Genomic DNA, 22,683 nt, shown 5'->3' with positions numbered 1-22,683 from the left:
TGTCACTGGGTGAATGTTCAGCTTTGTTATATTCACGTTTTTACACTTCCCAGGAAGAAGAGTTGTTTCCATTTAACCTGGATGAATTTGTTACTGTGGATGAGGTCGTAGAGGAAGTCGAGTCTCCCGTTAAAACACGGCGAAATCCACCGCGGGGGAAGAGAAAAGACAGTGCTAAAAACAACTCCTCTTCCGAGCCCAGTTCTAAGAGAAGGAAAGGGAAAAGCTCCATAGCACGCATTGCTGAAAGCGAACTCTCGTTTGTCACTTTGGATGAAATCGGTGAAGAGGAGGATGCGACCGCACCGCTAATGGGAGTCGCTACTCTAGAAGCGCTCAGTGACCCGCAGGGGCTGGTTGTAGTGGATGAAGTGATGGAAGAGGAAGAACTTATGTCAGAAGCAGTAAAGGATCCGCAGTCGCTTGTTACTTTGGATGAGATATCTGAACAAGAGGACCTTAGTTCTCATAAAGACATCCCTAGGGCAGATTTTGAGGAGCAGGATTTGAAAGCCGAACCCTTGGTAACCGTAGATGAAATTGGTGAAGTAGAAGAGCTGCCCCTGAACGAGCCTACGGACTTGAATATTGAGGAGGTGCTGAAACAGAAGGAGGATGATAAAGCGACTGCTGAGGATACTGGAGACTGTGCTTCCTCTCAGGTGCCTGATGATCCCAGTGCTCTAGTGACAGTCGATGAAATACAAGAGGACAACGAAGATAACCCTCTCGTGACTTTGGATGAAGTTAACGAGGACGAAGATGATTTTCTGGCTGATTTTGATCGTCTAAAAGAGGAACTAAACTTTGTTACAGTAGACGAAGTTGGAGAGGAGGATGAGGAAGAAGAAAATGCTTTCCCAGGGAAAAATCCGAACGAGGATGAAGACGATGAAGATATTGTTGCCGTTGCAGGACCAGAAGAAGAAGAAATTGCTGCCATTGCAGGACCAGAAGAGGAGGATATTGTTGCTGTCGCAGGACCAGAAGAAATGGAAATTCTAGGAGATATGAGTCCAGAAGAAGAAATTATTGCGATACCAAAGTCAAAAGGTAAGGAACCTCTCATAGTTCCTAGAGGGGAAATAGAAAATAAGATGCTTGTAATGGGTACCACGCACAAAGAGATCCTTGTAGCAAATAGAAGAAACCGAAAACCCCGAAATATTTGACAAAGTTAATGAAAGAGGTGCTGGGGGGAAAAAACGGAGACTGAGCGTGAACAATGGCCTGGAGGTGGGATATTTTATTAAGGCATTTTACAATGCATCTTCCTTTTGATGTAAAATTAAGCTGCATGTTGATTTGAAGTGTCCATTTGGTGTCTACGATGACTAAAATCAGGGAGAATAGCTTCTTTTCTCGCTTTTAATGCAAGGCCTGGTAAACTCCCTAACACAGATTATTTATAGTCTGCAGTTACAGGGCCGAGCTTTATTAAGGTGAGTCAAAGGAAATAGACACACAGATACAAAGACGTAACAGCTTCCAAGCTGGATCTAGAGGAGAAAACATAGAACATCTGTAGCGTGGAATTAGCAAGGGTTAAGGAAGTCTGAACGCAGAAGTAGGGAGAGCTGTGCATAACCGACACGCAAGAAGAGTTTTGGCCAAAGCGTGGGTGAAGGCTCGACGTGAGGCAGCCCGCTAGTCCCGAGTTTTCTCTCTGCTCTGCTGATGTAGCTGGGCACTGACACAGCACCTTTTGTTCTGATGGTTTGGAAAAGCTTTGCTCTCGCCTTGCGTCACTGCAGAGGCAACCCGAGCAGCGCAGATACGGAGGAGCTGCGGAAGCAGCAGATACCTTGCTTAAGACAGAGCGTTTTAAACTTCAGTTTCTATAAACATTAGGAAAGGGATTAGTTGACTCTGTACGCAGCCAAAAATATTTAAGTGTCATATATTGTTTTAATCTTGTTAATGTCCTAGAACATAAGCTTCCCCATGATTAACAAAAGCGTTTACTGAAAATGCAAAATATTTTCTATGTTCTATTAGCAAGTTAGCTGTAAAAAGACCTCGTAAAATATCTAAGCCCTTGAGTTGATTTCTGATCTAACCGGTAGCAACAAATTATAATAAATGTATTTGATAGACAGTAAATAAGTGATGTGAGTTCCTCTCTGTATAGTAAAAACCTCTGGCAAAAGAAGTAGGCTTAGGAAAGGACCGGTTGGTTCCTCCCGAGTTTGAGAAGTGGAACAAGAGAACTGGGAAGGAGAGGTTAAAGGAAGTAAAGCCGTATTACTCAAGTCTTAAAATCTGATTCCAGCAGCAAAATAGGAAAGAGTTTATCGGTGGCCTCAGGCCAGCAGTTCAAAGGACGACAGTCAGACTGCACATGGCAAATGTGAAACTTGGCCGCCGATGATGCGGCGAGATCCTGGCAGCCTGCTGAAACATCCAGGGGATGCGAGAGTGACGCTGTCTGGTGCGTTCCTTCGACGGCTCCCTCGGTTTTGTTATCAAGGGAGAGGATTTATTGCGTTAACCTTGTTTAGGACGTACTGGTATCTAGGTTATTTGAATGTAGAATTAGAAAGAAAATGGGTATTTTTGATGCGTGATTCTTCACCGGCCAGTCGGACTGCTTTGATAGTCTAAAAAACAGACACCTTGCTTATCTTGTAATAGAGGAGACTGTCAAACTCCTTGTCTCCAGAAAAATCTTAAAATGTTGATTTTGATCTTTCCTTAGAGCTGGTTAATCTGATAACACACTCGGTAGGCTTTGACCAGTTCTGTAGTGAAGCTGAAATACTGCTGTTGGACCTCGAGCTAGATTAGTTGAAGAAAGCTTGGTAGCTTGCGGTGTAAAGAAGTTGAGATTTTTGTGATCGTAATCGCAGAGTTGGTTTGGAGCCGCTGGTGAGAGCTGTAGCGGAGGGCGGCTGGGAGCGGCGGCGGTGCTTCTGTGAAGAGCGCCGTGTGGTCGGGAGCGCTTTTGGAGCCATTCGCCGCAGCACCGGGGCTGTATTTGGAAGCCTTGTCCCCGGGATTGATGTCAGGAGTTCCCAAAAATCGCTCTATGGGAAGACCGAAGCGGATAGCGTAGAAACCAGTAAGGACCATGCAGGCGGTGTTTGTTTCAAGCAGCGACGAGCCATGACACCTAGATACAGAATACCTTTGAACTAGTGGGTGCCTCTGTTTAACCTGCATTTATGGCCTCCAGCAGATCAGCTGGGATCAGGAGATAAAGAACCAGAGCCTAAGCGGAAGAAAACGGCTTCTTCAGATGCATCGAAGACGCAGAGTACTCCGAAAGGTAAACCCAAAGAAGCTCGCCCCAAACGCTCCGTACTTTTCTTGCCGGAAGACGGCTTTCCTGCCCATTCGAAAATGCCTCCTATGCCTCGTTACCGCATTTAACTTCGAAGTCACGGCCCATAATTTGTGGTTTTTTTATCTTGGCTCCTACAAATGCATGTTTTAACAAGTTTCTGCTGTTGGCTTAATAGCAGCAGCAAAGTTGAAAGTTCTTTTTTGTTTTTCCTAAAATTTAATTTACAAATACAGGCTAATTTATTTCTAATGAGCACAGTGCAGTGTAATATCTACCTACTGTTCTCATCCTGTTACGAGTTTTATTACCGACTTTCTCTCAATGTATAGAAGCGAGGGAACTGCTTACATGGTTTTAAAAGTGTGTGTGTATATATATATTCTAAGACCCTCATCTAAAATACTTTTATATAAAAGCACTGATAACACTTGAACTGTAAAAGAAGTTGCTGGGAGAATATGGATCCTTGCCTGATGGCTTGTGTAATGGAAAAATCCGTGACAGAAGATGCTTGCCTAATGCACTGCAGGGCAGAGGTTACACTTGGCAAATGAGTTGTATATAAAATACTTTTAAGGCCAGAAGACGCTGAGGTAGCTGCAGTGAGCTTCACATCCAGAAGCTGAGTTGTCCTGTTCCTGTTCATTGGAAGTAGGGCAGGTGACCAACTCGGATTAGAAGCCTAATTTTTTGAATGCTGTAAAAAAGTAACTGATTTCCTTCCAGTAATAGCAAATCGAACAGATTTAGCTAAAGGAATCTGATTTTTTTTTAAAAACATTTTTTCATTTTCAAACTGTGTTTTGTTAATGGGATGTTTTAGAGCTGTGTTTTGTTAACGTTAATGGTGTGTGCTGTCTCTTCAGATCTGGATTACCTAGTTCCAAAGGCAGGCTTTTTCTGTCAGATCTGCTCGCTCTTCTACGCAGATGAAACGTCTGTGAAAAATCACTGCAAGACACCGCTTCATCAGCAAAACATGGAGGTAATGCTGAAGCTTCTCCAAACGCACAGGGGTGAAAAGAATATCGTTTTAAAAATGTCTGCTTTAACAAGTGCCAGTAAGTTCCTAGTGGCACAGGGAGCTCATATTAATACTTCAAGGGGTTTTAGTTTTAAACTCGGACACGGGTATCGTTAAATTACTCAGGCTCGTCACCTATAAAGCCTTCCTCGCCTAGGAAGGCGTGGGGATGGCTCTTGTCTTCCCTTCGTTTTTAAGAAGTGATTTTCAAAAACTATGCAGCGTTAATGTTCGAAAGCGTGGTTTTGTCAAGATTTCCCGGCTTGCTGAAACTGCAGGCTAGCTAAAATACCTCGCAGACATAAAATGACCAAAAGGTCGCTTTGGCAACCAGAAAACTGAAGTTTGGGGTCAAAACTGCTCCCAGCCCTCGGCAGGGACACGGCGCGTACCCAGCCGGGGGAAGAGGCACCCTTCCTGTGCAAGGGGTGGAAAACTGGGAAGGTATTGGTAGTGACGTAGATTTGTGTCAGGCGGGCGTAACGAATACACAGCCCGTGGTGAATATTGAATAACTTTTATATTCCGTGACCAGACACGGGTGCCCGTCACCACGTGAGATCCTGATACCTAATATTTCGCCACGTTTCCACTCGGGAGCTTCAGCACGTGGTGGCTGTGCGTTTGTCAAAACTTTTGAGTGCTTTTTGGTATAGATCACCCATTACCGGTGTAATTGGTGTCAGCAGGCTGACTTTTGGCCAGTGCATTTATGAAACCTGCTCTGGTTTTGGAGCGTGATCTTGTCGCGGGCTGAGGAATAGCGTAGCGGTGTCTTTTCACTGGCTCCCCTTCTTTCTACAGGAGTTCATGGCCAAGCAGAAGGATGAGGATAACGATGGGGAAGAGCGGAGTTCAAGGTGATCGGAGGAAAGAAGAATTCTTTCAGTGAATTAAACTTAGGGTCCAGTCAATTTTATGTATTTTGTTATGATTTAATTTGTAATTTTGTTTCAGAAACAAGCCTTCATGTTGTGTAAATTTGAGCTCGGTATAGACTAAAAGAAAAACATATGGTGGCTTTGATTTGTGTATCAAATCATCCGACTCGGAAGAGACTTCTTTTACAAGCGTTGACATGAAATAAATGTTCTTACTGTATAGTTAACACCAGGCGACTGTGTTTGGTGTGGTTTATTGCGTTTTGTTAACTCCGGATCGCGATAGAGACGAGGAGGGAATTCATTCCAGAGCGCTCTCTCCGGCGCCGCTTTACAGAGCTCTCGGCGGTGAAGTTTCGCGTGCTACGTGTGCTCCCCGCTGCCCCGAAGCAGCGACCCTCACGGTGAAGATCGCAGTCATCCTGCGGGTTGGTACGCTCCCTTTAGCCGTCTTTTTCCTACGGCCTCCGCAGCCTCGTGAGAAGTCTTGGGAAGATAAAGCTGAGGCCAGCAAGGGGAGCAAAAACTATTCCAGCCCCGCGTTAACGTGCCTGTCGTGACTGCGCTCAGCCGGGGAGGTCACTGTCCCTGCTCTTTCTCCCTGCTGACCGAGTTTGCTTGTTTATTTTGGGTTGTTTTTCCCCTGCTCTGTTCCAGTGCCTAGGTCAAAGCCTGGGGAGCGCTCAGCAGCGCGGCTGAACTTTGCAATCTGCTCTTGAACGTGGCTCATTGCTAAGTCTGGGGGTCTGGCTGCCCAGCTCCTGACGGTGCATCGCGGTCTGGATCATGACTGGTTTCGCTTTGAGCTTTTGGTTTTCAGCTGGCCACCTTACATTTATTTAAAAGACTGTTTTTTTTTTAAAATCCACTGTTGTCTCTGCCACTCCTGCAAGCTTTGGGTAATTGACTTTGGCTGAATTGTGTTCCTGGAGGAGGAGGAGGAGGAAGGAAGCCTTCCTACATGCCCAAGGAAAAAGAGACTTTGTGGTTCTACCTGGTGGGGATATTACAAGTCATACTTGTGCCGTAGCCGCTGCAAAAATCCTCGTGTCTTCAGACCGCTGATCCGCAAAGCGCCAAAATAAACTGAACGTATGGTTTAGCACCTGCATGTGGCTGCTGTGAAACGCGTTCCTTGCTGGGGGATGATCCCATGAAGTCCCTCGGACTTGTAGGACCTTGCTTCTTCAAGAGCAGGCGTGTGCAGAGGGAGGTGCTTGTGTTTCGTGTGCTGAAGTTCTCAAGCGATACCGGGCCGGTGAACGTCTTCCAGTACCTGCCCGCTGCCTGAGCTCCGTGCCGTGCGTGTAAAGAGGAGAGAGCCTGCTCTGAAGGCTCCAAAGCGAAGGTTTTGCTTTGGGCTGCTCGTGTTCTCTTCTTGGCTGGCTTTTGTTAAAAAATAATCCAGCCACCAAGCCAGGAAACGTGAAGTTAATAATTACTGGACCCTTAATTGGTTTAGTGGTGGACTTGGCAGTGTCAGGTTAATGGTTGGACTGGGTGATCTTCAAGGGCTTTTCCAACCCAAACGATTCGGTGATTCTATAACATGCAGACGTGGCGCTTTGGGACGTGGTTTAGCGGGCACGGTGGCGTTGGGTCGACGGTTGGACTGATGATCTTGGAGATCCTTGCCAAATTTAACGATTCTATTCAGTGGTTCTGTGTAGGTGACGGAGCAGTTGTGCTGTCTGACAGGGCAGGTTACTCGGGAAGTCATGAACACAACTTTATAAACTGCAGGTTATTTTTGGTCGGGCTTCCTTTTTTCTCCCCCCCTTCTTTTTTCTCCCCCCCTTCTTTTTTCTCCCCCCCTTCTTTTTTCTCCCCCCCTTCTTTTTTCTCCCCCCCTTCTTTTTTCTCCCCCCCTTCTTTTTTCTCCCCCCCTTCTTTTTTCTCCCCCCCTTCTTTTTTCTCCCCCCCTTCTTTCGCTTCAGTCCCTGGGTAAAGAATGCTGCTGTGGGCGAACTTGCTGCCCATGAGTCACTGCGCTGGGCTGTCCTGGCAGGTCCGGCCCCGCACGAAGAGGGAAGCGTCCCAAAAATGCGCGTGAGGGGATTTAGACCAGCAAATATTTGGCAAGTCAGGGAGCGTGATTCCGGGCAAGAACGCGCCTGCGTGCGAGCGCTCCTGCGCGTCCGTCTCACTCCCCTTCGCGGCTAGGAGGAGCCGTCCCCCGAAGCAGGGAGCAGTGGGGATGAGATCGGTGTGATGTTATTTAACTGCTTAATTACTCTTCACTTAGTTACCCGGCTGCTGCTGGGTTAGTAGCCAGTGGTGTAGAAGAGAATTTTAAAATCCCGTCCGAAATAACGGGCCGCAAACTGGAATTTAGCGCGAAAGCGTCTGCGGGGCCATCCGGCCCAGCTGCCCCGCGGCTGGGAGAGTCGGGAGGCTCCGCAGGGAGCTGCCAGCAGCATCCTCCGCTCCCCGGCGCAGCTCCGGGGCTTTGCAGCGGATTTTTCCCAGTTTACCAGAGCGCTGGCCGTGGCCGCCCGGCCGCCTTAGTCCTGTCTCCGTTACAATGCAGCTTTATGCGTCTGCGCTTCTGAGTTTTCAGAGCCTGCAGTCAGGAAGGCGACTTCTTGCCCTGGTTTCTCTTTTGTCGCTTCATCTGTGCAGAGGATGAGAATAAAACCCATGTTGTTCTTCATTCCCGCTTCTGCCCAAATTGGCCTTTGCCGAGCGTACGGAGGGCTGAGGAAGAGATGAGCGCCCCGGGGCCGCTGCTCTGCTTGGCTCCTCTGCCTCGCTGGCTCGGGCCCCGCTCCGCTCCCTGCTCCCCACTCCGCTCCCTGCTCCCCGCTTCCCGCTCCCTGCTCTGCTCCCCGCTTCCCGCTCCCCGCTCTGCTCCCCGCTCCCCGCTCTGCTCCCCGCTCCCTGCTCTGCTCCCCGCTCCCCGCTCCCTGCTCTGCTCCCCGCTCCCTGCTCTGCTCCCCGCTTCCCGCTCCCTGCTCTGCTCCCCGCTTCCCGCTTCCCGCTCCCTGCTCTGCTCCCCGCTTCCCGCTCCCTGCTCTGCTCCCTGCTCTGCTCCGCTCCCCGCTCCCTGCTCCCCGCTCCCCGCTCCGCTCCCATGCGTGGCTCCCCTTGAGCCGTGGAGTGGGACTGGACTGGCGTTAAAGGCCGCTCCGAGGGCGAGGCATCGGCAGGCGAAGAAAATTTGGCTTTTTGTGGGATTTCCCTGAGCGGCCTGCCCAGGTACGCCCCATCCGTAGGAATTTGGGGCGGCTGCGGGTGCCCGGGGTGGGCGAGGACGGGGGCTCGGGGGCTTCGTCCTGCCTGAAGCCCCGATGCCGGCTCAGTTGCCTGCCTGCTCCCAGCGCTGCCGGGGGCTTCCCGTAGCTGGGAAGATGGGATCCGGCATCATCTCCCGTCGGGCTGCGGGGCGGAGCGTGACCGTGGAGGATGTCGCGGTCCGTGGATGGGGACTCGGTCGGTAAATCCTGTTGCTGCTCCGCATCCGCTTCCCTCTCCGCTTGTGGCTCCCCGGGCCCGGTTGGAGCCCGGCTTTTCCCTTTGAGTCGCCCAAACATCCGGGATAAAACCAGGTGAGTGCTGCAGCGGCCGCAGGAAAAGGTGCAGGAGCTGCAGGGGCCGCTTAACCGCGGAATTTCGGTAGGAAAAAAAAAAACCCATCCTGTCCCCGCAGGGTGATGTGGAAAAAAAAAAAAATCTAGGAAAAACGTGGTAAGAAGAACCCCCAAGCACCATTTCTGAATGTTGCTCCCCGAAACGTACGGTGCTGCGCTTCGGTTCAGCCCATGCCCAGCCCTGCTGCAAATTGAGCTTTATTTTCATGCTTTATTTTAATTAAAAGGCGGCCGCGTGCTGCGTGCCCCTTGGCACAGCCGCCGCCGTGCTGCAGCCGCCGTGCTTTAAGTCAAAATCCACGGAGCTTTTTGCAGCAGCTTTTCCTCCGCCCTTGCAGGATTTTTTGTTGTCGTTTTTCCTTCCCCCTGTGCCTCGCGCGGGGCCCCAGCCGAGCGGCCGCCGCGCCCAAGCTTATTTTTTAAGGATTTTGCAAAAGAAACGGGTCCTTGTAGGGCTGAGATCCGGGGGTCTGCGGGGCTCTGGGTGCAACGTCACGGGGACCTGGACGCTCCTGGGGAGCTGAGAGATGCCTGGATGGAGCAAGCGGGCTCTTCTGTGGGGACTCGTGCTAAATTAGGTTTAGGTTGGATATTAGGAAAAATTTCTTCATGGAAAGGGTGGTCAAGCATTGGACCAGGCTGCCCAGAGAGGTGGGGGAGTCCCCATCCCTGGAGGGGTTCAACGAATGGGCAGAGGTGGCACTGGGGGACATGGTTTAGTCTGGTCTACCCTTGATTGGTTTAGTGTGGGCTTGGCAGTGTAGGTTAATGGTTGGACTGGATGATCTTAGAGGGCTTTTCTAACCTCAACGATTCTGGGATTCTCAATATCCAAAGGACGCGTGGGAAGCGAAGGGGACAGAGCCAGGGGTGGGGGAATACTTCTCCCAAGGAACCAGCGATAGGACGAGAGGAAATGGCCTCAAGCTGCATCAGGGGAGGTTTAGATTGGATATTGGGAGAAATTTCTTGACGGAAAGGGTGGTCAAGCATTGGACCAGGCTGCCCAGAGAGGTGGGGGAGTCCCCATCCCTGGAGGGGTTCAACAAACGGGCAGAGGTGGCACTTGGGGACATGGTTTAGTGGGCATGGGGGTGTTGGGTTGATGGTTGGGCTGATGATCTTAGAGATCCTTTCCAACCTTAGTGATTCCTAGTTTTTACTTTCATTAAAAATAATCCAGCCCCCAAGCCAGGACACATGAAATTCTGACTGCCCTTAACTGGTTTAGTGGTGGGCTTGGCAGTGTCAGGTTAATGGTTGGACTGGGTGATCTTCAAGGGCTTTTCCAACCCAAACGATTCCATGGTTCTAGGAATGGGGGTGCTGGGGGACCCCCCCGCTGCCTCCCGCGCGCGCTCCCCCTGTGAGTCTCACCCATAATGAACGTTTCACCCAAACGCAATTAAGCCGCCGCTTCTGGAGCGCGTCCCCTTCCCTGGCTGATCCCGTGCTGGGCCAGGCGGCCGTGGGGCGACGGGAAATTTTTTTAAAGCCAAAGAGGGCAAAAAGGAGCGGGGGCAGCCAGGGGGGACGCCGGGAGCGGGGTCCAGGCCAGGCTGGGAGGAGGGAGTTGCTGGGAAAGGCAGGGGTAAAAATAACCTCCCCGAAATAGATAATGTCTCCGAAATAAATAATGTCCTCGAAATAGCCGGGGGCCGCAGCTGTCCCCACCTGTCACCGTGCTCGGTCATGGCTGCGCCGCGAAGAGCGGCGCTCTCCCAGCCCCCGCCCGGGGAAACTGAGGCAGGGGACGGCGCGTGGGGCTGGTCCCCGCACACCCACCCGGGACGCTCCCGGTGCAGCCCCCCGCCACGGGGGTCCCCGCAGCACCCACCCGGGACGCTCCCGGTGCAGCCCCCCGCCGCGGGGGTCCCCGCAGCACCCACCCGGGACGCTCCCGGTGCAGCCCCCCGCCGCGGGGGTCCCCGCAGCACCCACCCGGGACGCTCCCGGTGCAGCCCCCCGCCGCGGGGGTCCCCGCAGCACCCACCGGGGACGCTCCCGGTGCAGCCCCCCGCCGCGGGGGTCCCCGCAGGTGCCGCCGGGGGGGTCCCCGCAGCACCCCACCCGGGACGCTCCCGGTGCAGCCCCCCGCCGCGGGGGTCCCCGCAGCACCCACCGGGGACGCTCCCGGTGCAGCTCCCCGCCGCGGGGGTCCCAGCTCCCGGGGGGGGGGGGGGGGGCCGTGCTCGGTGCCGTGGGGGGCTCCACGCCACCCGTAGCCCCCCGGTTGCCCCCCGGTTGCCCCCCCTCACGCCGCGGGGCTGCGGCTTGGCACCCAGGGGCTCTGCAGCACCTTCCCAGCCCCCACCCACGCGTGGGGCCAAACCCCATTGCGCCGCGGGGGGGGGGGGTGAACGACCCCCAAACCCCGTCCTGCGGGGTCCGCTTGCTTGCAGGGGGGGTGCCAGCCCCCCCGTCCCGCACCCCCCGGGGCGCACCCAAGCCCACGGGGGGGGGGTACGTCCCACGCTTTACCGAGTGGGTGCCCCCCCCCCGCCGTGGCCGCAGCCGTTCCGCTTTAAGGGAGGCGGGCACCGGGCTGGGGGGGGGCGGGGGGGGGGGGGGCGAAGCGGTGGGCCTGCGGTGGGCGGCGGCCGGGCCGTGGCGATGCTCCGCGCCTTCATCCTCCACGCGGAGAAATGTCCCGCACGCCGGACACGGACATCAGCGATGCCTACTGCTCCGCCAGCTTCGGAGGTGCGGGGGTGGGGGGCACCGGGGGGGGGCTTGCACCGGGGGGGGGGGGGGTTGCAGGGGGGTATTGCACCGGGGGGGTTTGCACGGGTGGGTTTGCACCGGGGGGGGGTTTGCAGGGGGGTTGCCCCAGGGGGGGGGGTTGCCACCGGGGGGGGGGGGGTTGCAACCGGGGGGGGTTTGCAGGGGGGTTGCCCCAGGGAGGGGTTGCACCGGGGGGGGTTTTGCAGGGGGGTTGCCCCGGGGGAGGGGGGTTGCACCGGGGGGGGGGGTTGCACCGGGGGGGGTTTGCAGGGGGTGTTTGCACCGGGGGGGTTGCACCAGGGGGTTTTGCACGGGGGGGGTTGCACCCGGGGTTGCACCCGGGGGTTGCACCGGGCTCGGGCCCGGCGGCGACGGGGGACGGGTGCTGAGAGCGTGGGGGGTGTCCTGCACCCCCCCCAATCCATCCCCTGCCCACCCCACGGGGTCCCCCCAGTCTGATTTCCCCCCCCGCCCCGCAATCTGTTGTCCCCCCAAAAAGGATGGGCAGCGTCCACGCGCACCCCACCCCCCCCCCCCAGCCGTCGGTTTGCCGTTGCCGCAGCAGCCGCCCACCGCACACCCCACCCCCCCGGCCGGGAGCGGATTTCTGGGGACCCCCCCCGATGTCCCACCCCCCGAATGTCCCCCCAAAAAACGATGGGCAGCCTCCACGCCCCCCCCCCCCCGCCGTGGGTGCCATTGCCGCAGCCTCCCACCGCACCCCCCCCCCGACGCCGGGAGGTTTCTGGGGAGCCCCCCCAGCTCCCCCCCTCCCCGGGGGGGGCACACGCCATAGCTGAGCGGTGACAGCACCGGCCCGGGCTATTCCTGGCCTCCGCTCCGCTCCCGGGGGCCGGGGGGGGCCGGGGCGCCCATGGGGGGCTCAGGGCCGTCCCCATGGGTGCACGGGGGCCGGTTGCGTGTTGGGGAGCCACGACCCCCCCCCCCCCCCCCCCCCCGCCCCCACCCCCCCCCCGCCCCCCACCAGCCCCCCACGACCCCCCGTCCCTCGGCCGGGAGCGGTTTATTCTTCTGCCAAGGATTTATTTTTGGCCTTCCCGGCATCGTGTCCCCCCCCCCGCCATGGGAAGATGGCGCGGGGGGCTGCGCTGGGCCCCCACTCCCCCTGCGTGGTGACGTGGCCATGGGGGGGGACCCATCCTGCGACCTCCCGGTGCCCACCTAGTGCCAGCCTGTCCCCCAAATCCACCGCCTGTCCCCCAAATCCATTGCCTGTCCCCCAAATCCACTGCCTGTCCCCCAAATCCATCACCTGCCCCCAAATCCACCGCCTGTCCCCCAAATCCACCGCCTGTCCCCCAAATCCACCGCCTGTCCCCCCCCCGCCCCGCGCCAAGGGGGGTGACAGGAGCGATGCGGCAGCACGTGACGTGCGGCGGCTCGCTTGCAGCGCTCCGGCCAGCCTTGGGGTGAAAAAGCATCTTTTTGGGGTTTGCTGGGTGGGGTGAGGTGAGCGGGAGGAGAGAGGGCCGTGGCCTCGGCACCCGCGTCTCCCCCGGCTCTGCTTTTCGGGGTGGGGGGAGCTTCCCCATGGGGCGGAGGCCCCCGTCCCGCTGTCACGGCATCCCCTGTCCCCGCTGTCACGGTGTCCCCCGTCCCACTGTCCCCCATCCCACTGTCACGGCGTCCCCCATCCCACTGGCGCGGTGTCCCCCGTCCCGCTGTCCCCCATCCCGCTGTCACGGGTATTCTCTGTCCCGCTGTCACGGCATCCCCCGTCCTGCTGTCCCCCATCCCGCTGTCACGGTATTCTCCGTCCCGCTGTCACGGCGTCCCCGTCCTGCTGTCCCCCGTCCCGCTGGCACGGCATCCCCCGTCCCACTGTCCCCCATCCCCGCTGTCACAGCATCCCCCATCCCGCTGTCACGGCGTCTCCCATCCGCTGTCCCCCATCCCACTGTCACAGTGTCCCCCGTCCCACTGTCCCCCATCCCACTGTCACGGTGTCCCCCATCCCGCTGTCCCCCATCCTGCTGTCATGGTGTCCCCCGTCCCGCTGTCACGGCATCCCCTGTCCTGCTGTCCCCCATCCCGCTGTCACGGCGTCCCCCATCCCGCTGTCACGGCGTCCCCGTGCGTGGGCACGGCCGTGGGAAGCAGCGCGTGGGGGCTGCGGCGAGGGGACGGCGAAGGGGGTGGTGGCGGGGTCGCCCCCCCCCCCCCCCCCCCAGCCACCCGTGTCAGCTGGGCCCGATGCTGCCGGGTGCTCGGCAGCACCCACCCCGCGCTGATGTGTCCCCCGTGGCGCAAAACCCCCCGGGTCTGGGGGCTCCCCCGGCTTGCGCCGGCCCGGGGGCACGTCGCCCCGGTGTCCCTGTGCGTGGGACGTCTCCCGTGTCCCGCTGCTCCGGCATCCCTGGTGCCGTTTCATCCCGGGGTCTGCTGCTTGGGCACCGCTGCGGCTCATGGCACCCCTGGGTCCAGGCGTTTGCGCACCCCAAACGTGCAGCGTGCCCGGGTGTCCGTGCTTTTGCACCCCTGGGGCTCGCAGCATCCCCGCTTCCCGGGGATTTCTTTACCATCCCCAGGCCTTGCAGCATCCCTGGATCCCAGAGCTTGGGCATCCTCAGGGTTCGCAGCATCCCTGAGTCCCGGTGATTTATTTACCATCCCCAGGGCTTGGAACATCCCCGGATCCCGGTGCTTGGGCATCCTCGGGATTCGCAGCATCCCTGAGTCCCGGTGATTTCTTTACCATCCCCAGGGTTTGGAACATCCCTGGATCCCAGTGCTTGGGCAGCCTCGGGATTCGCAGCACCCCTGGGTGTCAGGGATTCATTTACCATCCTTGGGCTTTGCTGCATCCCCCAATCCTGGTGCTTGGGCATTGCCGGAGCCTGCAGCATCCCTGGATCCCAGTGTTTCCTTTACCATCCCTGGAGCTTGCAGCATCCCCGCTTCCCGGTGATTTCTTTACCATCTCCAGGCCTTGCAACATCCCCGGATCCCGGTGCTCGGACATCCTCGGGGTTCGCAGCACCCCTGGATGTCAGGGATTCATTTGCCATCCTTGGGCTTTTCTGCATCCCCAAGTCCTGGTGCTTGGGCATTCCTGGAGCCTGCAGCATCCCAGGATCCCGGTGATTTCTTTACCATCTCCAGGCCTTGCAATATCTCTGGATCCTGGTGCTCGGGCATCCTTAGGGTTCTCAGGATCCCTGAGTCCTGGTGATTTATTTACCATCCCTGGGGCTCACAGCATCCCTGCTTCCCAGGGATTTATTTACCATCCCCAGGGCTTGGAATATCCCTGGATCCTGGTGCTCAGGCATCCCTGGGGTTCATAGTGTCCCCGGGTGTCGCTGCTTGGGCATCCTCAGAGCCTGCAGTATCCCTGAGTCCCGGTGATTTCTCTACCATCCCCAGGGCTCGCAGCATCCCTGGATCCCAGTGATTTCTTTACCATCTCCAGGCCTTGCAACATCCTCAGATCCCGGTGCTTGGGCATCCTCGGAGCCTGCAGCATCCCTGAGTCCCGGTGATTTCTTCACCATCTGTGGAGTCTGCAGCATCCCTGGATCCTGGTGCTCGGGCATCCTTGGAGCCTGCAGCATCCCCAAGTCCCAGTCACTTCTTTACCATCCCTGGAGCTCGCAGCATCCCCGGTTCCCAGTGATTTATTTACCATCCCCAGGGCTTGGAATATCCCTGGATCCCGGTGCTTGGGCATCCTCGGGGTTCGCAGCACCCCCAAGTCCCAGTGATTTCTTTACCATCTCCAGGCCTTGCAACATCCCTGGATCGTGGGCATCCTTGGCGTTCATGGCATCCCCAAGTCCTGGTGTTTTGGCATCCCCAGAGCGTGCAGCATCCCTGGATCCTGGTGATTTATTCACCATCCCCAGGGCATCCTGGTCATTTATTTACCATCCCTGGAGCTTACAGCATCCCTGGTTCCCAGTGATTTCTTTACCATCCCCAGGGCTTGGAATATCCCTGGATCCTGGTGCTTGGGCCTCCTCGGGGTTCACAGCATCTCTCAGTCCTGGTGATTCCTTCACCATCCCCGGAGCTTGCAGCATCCCTGGATCCTGGGGATTTTTTTACCATCTCCAGGCCTTGCAACATCCCTGGATCCTGCTGCTTGGGCATCCTCGGGGTTCTCAGCATCCCTGGATCCCGGCGCTTGGGCATCCTCGGAGCCTGCAGCATGCCTGGATCCCGGCGCTTGGGCATCCTCGGAGCCTGCAGCATCCCTAAGTCCCAGTGATTTATTTACCATCCCTGGAGCTTGCCGCATCCCTGGATCCTGGGCATCCTTGGGCTTTGCAGCATCCCTGGATGCCGGTGCTTGGGCATCCCCAGAGCTCGCAGCATCCCTGGATGCCGGTGATTCCTTCACCATCCCCGGAGCTCACAGCATCCCTGGATCCTGGGGATTTTTTTACCATCTCCAGGCCTTGGAACATCCCTGGATCCTGCTGCTTGGGCATCCTCGGGGTTCTCAGCATCCCTGGATCCCGGCGCTTGGGCATCCTCGGAGCCTGCAGCATGCCTGGATCCCGGCGCTTGGGCATCCTCGGAGCCTGCAGCATCCCTAAGTCCCAGTGATTTATTTACCATCGCTGGAGCTTGCCGCATCCCTGGATCCTGGGCATCCTTGGGCTTTGCAGCATCCCTGGATGCCGGTGCTTGGGCATCCCCAGAGCTCGCAGCATCCCTGGATGCCGGTGATTCCTTCACCATCCCCGGAGCTCGCAGCATCCCTGGATCCTGGGGATTTTTTTACCATCTCCAGGCCTTGGAACATCCCTGGATCCTGCTGCTTGGGCATCCTCGGGGTTCTCAGCATCCCTGGATCCCGGTGCTTGGGCATCCTCGGAGCCTGCAGCATCCCTAAGTCCCAGTGATTTATTTACCATCCCTGGAGCTTGCCGCATCCCTGGATCCTGGGCATCCTTGGGCTTTGCAGCATCCCTGGATGCCGGTGCTTGGGCATCCCCAGAGCTCGCAGCATCCCTGGATGCCGGTGATTCCTTCACCATCCCCGGAGCTCACAGCATCCCTGGATCCTGGGGATTTTTTTACCATCTCCAGGCCTTGGAACATCCCTGGATCCTGCTGCTTGGGCATCCTCGGGGTTCTCAGCATCCCTGGATCCCGGCGCTTGGGCATCCTCGGAGCCTGCAGCATGCCTGGATCCCGGCGCTTGGGCATCCTCGGAGCCTGCAGCATCCCTAAGTCCCAGTGATTTATTTACCATCCCTGGAGCTTGCTGCATCCCTGGATCCTGGGCATCCTTGGGCTTTGCAGCATCCCTGGATGCCGGTGCTTGGGCATCCCCGGAGCTCGCAGCATCCCTGGATGCCGGTGATTCCTTCACCATCCCCGGAGCTCACAGCATCCCTGGATCCTGGGGATTTTTTTACCATCTCCAGGCCTTGGAACATCCCTGGATCCTGCTGCTTGGGCATCCTCGGGGTTCTCAGCATCCCTGGATCCTGGCGCTCGGGCATCCTCGGAGCCTGCAGCATGCCTGGATCCCGGCACTTGGGCATCCTCGGAGCCTGCAGCATCCCTAAGTCCCAGTGATTTATTTACCATCCCTGGAGCTTGCCGCATCCCTGGATCCTGGGCATCCTTGGGCTTTGCAGCATCCCTGGATGCCGGTGCTTGGGCATCCCCGGAGCTCGCAGCATCCCTGGATGCCGGTGATTTCTTTACCATCCCCGGAGCTCGCAGCATCCCTGGATCCTGGGGATTTTTTTACCATCTCCAGGCCTTGGAACATCCCTGGATCCTGCTGCTTGGGCATCCTCGGAGCCTGCAGCATGCCTGGATCCCGGTGCTTGGGCATCCTCGGAGCCTGCAGCATCCCTAAGTCCCAGTGATTTATTTACCATCCCTGGAGCTTGCTGCATCCCTGGATCCTGGGCATCCTTGGGCTTTGCAGCATCCCTGGATGCCGGTGCTTGGGCATCCCTGGAGCTCGCAGCATCCTGGATGCCGGTGATTTCTTTACCATCCCCGGAGCTCACAGCATCCCTGGATCCTGGGGATTTTTTTACCATCTCCAGGCCTTGGAACATCCCTGGATCCTGCTGCTTGGGCATCCTCGGGGTTCTCAGCATCCCTGGATCCCGGCGCTTGGGCATCCTCGGAGCCTGCAGCATGCCTGGATCCCGGCGCTTGGGCATCCTCGGAGCCTGCAGCATCCCTAAGTCCCAGTGATTTATTTACCATCCCTGGAGCTTGCTGCATCCCTGGATCCTGGGCATCCTTGGGCTTTGCAGCATCCCTGGATGCCGGTGCTTGGGCATCCCCGGAGCTCGCAGCATCCCTGGATGCCGGTGATTCCTTCACCATCCCCGGAGCTCACAGCATCCCTGGATCCTGGGGATTTTTTTACCATCTCCAGGCCTTGGAACATCCCTGGATCCTGCTGCTTGGGCATCCTCGGGGTTCTCAGCATCCCTGGATCCCGGCGCTTGGGCATCCTCGGAGCCTGCAGCATGCCTGGATCCCGGCACTTGGGCATCCTCGGAGCCTGCAGCATCCCTAAGTCCCAGTGATTTATTTACCATCCCTGGAGCTTGCCGCATCCCTGGATCCTGGGCATCCTTGGGCTTTGCAGCATCCCTGGATGCCGGTGCTTGGGCATCCCCGGAGCTCGCAGCATCCCTGGATGCCGGTGATTTCTTTACCATCCCCGGAGCTCGCAGCATCCCTGGATCCTGGGGATTTTTTTACCATCTCCAGGCCTTGGAACATCCCTGGATCCTGCTGCTTGGGCATCCTCGGAGCCTGCAGCATGCCTGGATCCCGGTGCTTGGGCATCCTCGGAGCCTGCAGCATCCCTAAGTCCCAGTGATTTATTTACCATCCCTGGAGCTTGCTGCATCCCTGGATCCTGGGCATCCTTGGGCTTTGCAGCATCCCTGGATGCCGGTGCTTGGGCATCCCTGGAGCTCGCAGCATCCTGGATGCCGGTGATTTCTTTACCATCCCCGGAGCTCACAGCATCCCTGGATCCTGGGGATTTTTTTACCATCTCCAGGCCTTGGAACATCCCTGGATCCTGCTGCTTGGGCATCCTCGGGGTTCTCAGCATCCCTGGATCCCGGCGCTTGGGCATCCTCGGAGCCTGCAGCATGCCTGGATCCCGGCGCTTGGGCATCCTCGGAGCCTGCAGCATCCCTAAGTCCCAGTGATTTATTTACCATCCCTGGAGCTTGCCGCATCCCTGGATCCTGGGCATCCTTGGGCTTTGCAGCATCCCTGGATGCCGGTGCTTGGGCATCCCCAGAGCTCGCAGCATCCCTGGATGCCGGTGATTTCTTTACCATCCCCGGAGCTCGCAGCATCCCTGGATCCCGGTGATTTCTTTACCATCCCCGGAGCTCGCAGCATTCCCGGCTCTTGCAGCCTGCGCAGCGACCGCGCCGAGGCGCTCCGTGTCCCCTCCCGGTCACCTCCTCCACCCTCCGGGGAGGGCCGGGACGGGACGGGGGAGGAGGGGGGGGGAGGCGACGATGTTGGGGGGGCCGGATCCTGCTCGGGGCCTCGCCCGCTTTGGCCTCCCCGTGCCCTTCTTCATCGCCCAGCCATGCTGCGTTGCTTGCTCCAACGCGCAAGCCACCTTCCCAATTTGGAGAAAGGCGACAAGCAAAGCGACCCGGTGGCCAGCTTGATTTTCCGAGGTGAGGGGAATCCCAAATTTGGGCTGGGGTGGGGGGGCAGGGTTAGCGCTTTGCCAGATTTTCGCCTGCTTTTGCGACACCCTCAAGCAAAACCCGGTTTCTGCGGGGTGCCCGGCCAGGACGTACGTCCTGGCCGGGCACCCCGCAGAAGCCGGGCTTTGCAAAACTCTATCCTTGTCCTAAATCCTTACAGAATTCCCGCCCCCCCTGCACCCCACTACCCAACACACCCTAACCCCTTCCACCCCTCTCACGCGTTCCCGCATGCCGCTGGCGTGCCCGAGGCTCCCCGGGGCGAGCTGCAAATTTTATCGCTCTTCCGTCGCGATTTCGGGATGGGGGCGCGGGGATTTTTGCCGGGGGAGATTTTTGCACAGGGAATTTTGCTGTCACGGCATTCAAAAGCCATGGGGCGAGCGCCGGCAAAGAGCAGGACCCGGCTTTGCTGCAGGGCGCTGCACCCTTGGGTGCTCTCAGTCGCTCTCGTTAAGGTCTTTTAATTACTAATATGAGATCGATAAGAAGAACCCCTGATCCGGGGCGGGGGAGGGGGTATCCCATTGCTGTGGGAATCGGAGGACGGAGATGCCGGGAAGGGAGCGCTGCCTTTGCACCTCGAAAGCGCTCGCCGGAGGATGTCGCATTTTTTTTTTTTCTTTTTGGCAGCCGCTTCCTGGTGTTGGAAAATGTCAATTTTTAGAAAAAAAAAAAAAAAGGAAAGGAAAGGGATGAACGGCTTCTGACCCAGCCTTTCCTGTGCTGCGCGGGGCGGGTGGGGGGAGCGGGGATGCTGCCGACCCCTGCCCAGCCGCTCCGGGACCCCTCGTGCCTTCATCCCACCGTGGGTGCCGGGTGTTTGCCCAGGGTGGGCTCCATCCATCCGCTGCCAGGGCGGCAAGCAGCTCTCGTCAGCCAAATCACCAGCCCGAAAGCGTGGGTAGGGGGGGAATTCCAGGGCTCCGCGTGCCGTGAAGATGAGGCATCAGCAGATGTGGCTTAAAATTGGGGATGTTTGGCATCTCCCGGGCTCGGCGATGCTCTCCGGGGGTGCCTCCCTCCCGGCCCCGGCTCCGGCGGCCGCGTTGGCGACTTTAAAATCTGAAATAGGAAAAGATGAATATAGCGATGCTAAAGCGACGGTGACGAAAAAAAGGAGAGTGTTTTCAGTGAGCGGCTTGGGCTCCCCGCTAGCCCCGTGTGCCGTCGCCACGGCCGGGGGTCCCCACCCACACGGCTCTGCGGGGTGCTGGGCCGGTGCCCCCCGGGGTTTGAGTCACCGCTATTGTTCGGCTCTTCCTTTTCCTCTTCCCCCCCGTCCCTCCCATGACGCAGCCCCGGGAGCCCGAGCGGGCGTTCGGCTGGTTTTCGCGGTGACGTGAGGGTTGTGGTTTCGGCGGGGGGGGTCCTCGGTCCGGGCTGGACCACCCCCCCCAGGCACCGGGGCTCCTGGGGACGTTGGCTTTGGGCTGCTTTGAACTGCTGACTCCGCTCCCCAGGACGGCTGCGGTCCCATCCTTGGGGACCTCTGCTGGAGGGTAGGATGGCCCTGCAGAGGGACCTGGACAGGCTGGACCGATGGGCCGAGGCCAACTGTGTGAGGTTCAACAAGGCCAAGTGCCGGGGCCTGCACTTGGCTCACAACAACCCCATGCAGCGCTACAGGCTGGGGGAAGAGTGGCTGGAAAGCTGCCTGGCCGAAAAGGAGCTGGGGGTGTTGGTCGACAGCGGCTGAACATGAGCCAGCAGTGTGCCCAGGTGGCCAAGAAGGCCAACAGCATCCTGGCTTGTATCAGGAATAGCGTGGCCAGCAGGAGCAGGGCAGGGATCGTCCCCCTGTACTCGGCGCTGGTGAGGCCGCACCTGGAATGCTGTGTCCAGTTTTGGGTCCCTCAGCACAAGAAGGACATTGGGGTGCTGGAGCGTGTCCAGAGAAGGGCAGCGGAGCTGGGGCAGGGTCTGGAGCACAGGGCTGGTGGGGAGCGGCTGAGGGAGCTGGGGGTGTTCAGCCTGGAGAAGAGGAGGCTGAGGGGAGACCTGATCGCTCTGCAGCTCCTGGCAGGAGGGGGCAGGAGGGGGGTCGGGCTCTTCTCCCAAGGAACAAGCGATAGGATGAGAGGAAATGGGCTCAAGCTGCGCCAGGGGAGGTTTAGGTTGGAAATTGGGAGAAATTTCTTTACGGAAAGGGTGGTCAAGCATTGGACCAGGCTGCCCAGAGAGGTGGTGGAGTCCCCATCCCTGGAGGGGTTCAACAAACAGGCAGAGGTGGCACTTTGGGACATGGTTCAGTCTGGTCTACCCTTGATTGGTTTAGTGTGGACTTGGTAGTGTAGGTTAATGGTTGGACTGGATGATCTTAAAGGGCTTTTCCAACCTAAACGATTCGATGATTCGATGATTCTATGACCAGGTGACGGCATCCCTGTCCACATGTTTTTGGGGTGTCAGTGGGCCAGCACCCCCGTCCAGTGTGCGAGCATCCGACCGCTCTCGCAGGGGCTCTGGGTCCCCGTCCGGGACTGCGCCGACATTTGGGTGGAGGGAGGAGGATGTCTGGGCCCCCCATAGCACCTTCCAGCCCAAAAACCCACCCGGCAGCCTTTGGGAGCCTGCTCTCTGCCCTGCTCGTGGGGAAACTGAGGCACGGCACGTGCAGGTGACTTGCCCGGGGTTTTCCAGCAAGGCTCGTGCAGGGCTGGGGCTCGAAGCGGGGCCCCGGAGCCCGTCTGTGCCCAGCACAGCCCAGCCTGTGTGCAAGGAGCGGGGCCTGATCCCGCTCCTGGAGTTGCTGGAAGCTCTCAACCCCCCCCAGTACGTGGCAGGGACCGGAATTTTGGGGTCGTTCCCCACGGTTCGGCGGGGAAGCCAGTCTGACCCCTGTGCGTTGCTCCCTTGCAGGTGTCAAGAAGAAGACTAAAGTCATCAAGAACAACGTGAACCCCGTATGGAACGAGGTGAGTGTCCCCCCGTCCCCACGGGGGACAGCCCGGGCATGGAGGGTGCCGTGGGACCCGGGTGCAAGCCCACCAAGGTGCCCCCAGCACAAGGGGCTTGTGGGGGGCCCGGTGACGCCCCCAGGCTGCCACCCCATCGAGGGTTTGGGGACGGTCCCCACCACGGGCAGCTTCCTATCCAAAATTCCCGGCACCGGCATGGGAGGAGCTGGGCTGAGCTGGCTCCGTTATGGACCTTTGCTCCAGCCTCTTCTCCTTTCATCAAGATCTTATCAGCGCTAAGCACGCACGTTAAAAGAAGCTGTTTAAAAATATTGCCGCTCGAGGGGAAAACAAGTGTGTTTTACTCATCAGCCTGGCCCAAGGGAGGATATTTTTTCCAGCACCTTCTTCCTTCTAACCCTGACCTGTGCTTTCATGGGTCAAAATAAAAAAAACAAAGTGTTTTGGTGAGCAGCCTAACACCGTTTTGGGGCAGAAACGCTGTGTGCCAGCTCCCATCATTTTCTCCTTCGCTTTAAATCCCTGACGAGGGGAAGGCCTTTGCCTCGGAATGTTTTTTCTGG

The 22,683-nt window shown here is 57.9% G+C and overlaps 2 protein-coding genes across 5 annotated transcripts in view; both read left to right on the top strand.

The window, feature by feature from the left end:
* Positions 1 to 5,411, top strand: part of ZNF638 (zinc finger protein 638) — a 57,999-nt gene extending 52,588 nt beyond the window's left edge. Inside the window, exons 23-26 of the mRNA XM_075709882.1 lie at positions 54 to 1,053; positions 3,176 to 3,268; positions 4,153 to 4,271; positions 5,115 to 5,411. Of these exons, the coding sequence (XP_075565997.1) occupies positions 54 to 1,053; positions 3,176 to 3,268; positions 4,153 to 4,271; positions 5,115 to 5,174 (1,272 nt within the window). The 3' untranslated portion in view covers positions 5,175 to 5,411. The remainder of the gene's footprint in view (positions 1 to 53; positions 1,054 to 3,175; positions 3,269 to 4,152; positions 4,272 to 5,114) is intronic.
* A 13,661-nt stretch (positions 5,412 to 19,072) lies between these two features.
* Positions 19,073 to 22,683, top strand: part of DYSF (dysferlin) — a 106,342-nt gene continuing 102,731 nt past the window's right edge. For all 4 annotated transcript variants that reach the window (XM_075709263.1, XM_075709261.1, XM_075709262.1 and 1 more), the window contains exons 1-2: positions 19,073 to 19,166; positions 22,062 to 22,117. In XM_075709263.1, coding sequence (XP_075565378.1) covers positions 19,073 to 19,166; positions 22,062 to 22,117 — 150 coding nt within the window. The remainder of the gene's footprint in view (positions 19,167 to 22,061; positions 22,118 to 22,683) is intronic.

The sequence above is a fragment of the Pelecanus crispus genome, chromosome 4 (assembly GCF_030463565.1).
Source record: "Pelecanus crispus isolate bPelCri1 chromosome 4, bPelCri1.pri, whole genome shotgun sequence".
Lineage (NCBI taxonomy): Eukaryota > Metazoa > Chordata > Aves > Pelecaniformes > Pelecanidae > Pelecanus > Pelecanus crispus.
The sequence above is the reverse complement of the archived record's forward strand: the minus strand, read 5'-3'. Positions and strand labels throughout refer to the sequence as shown.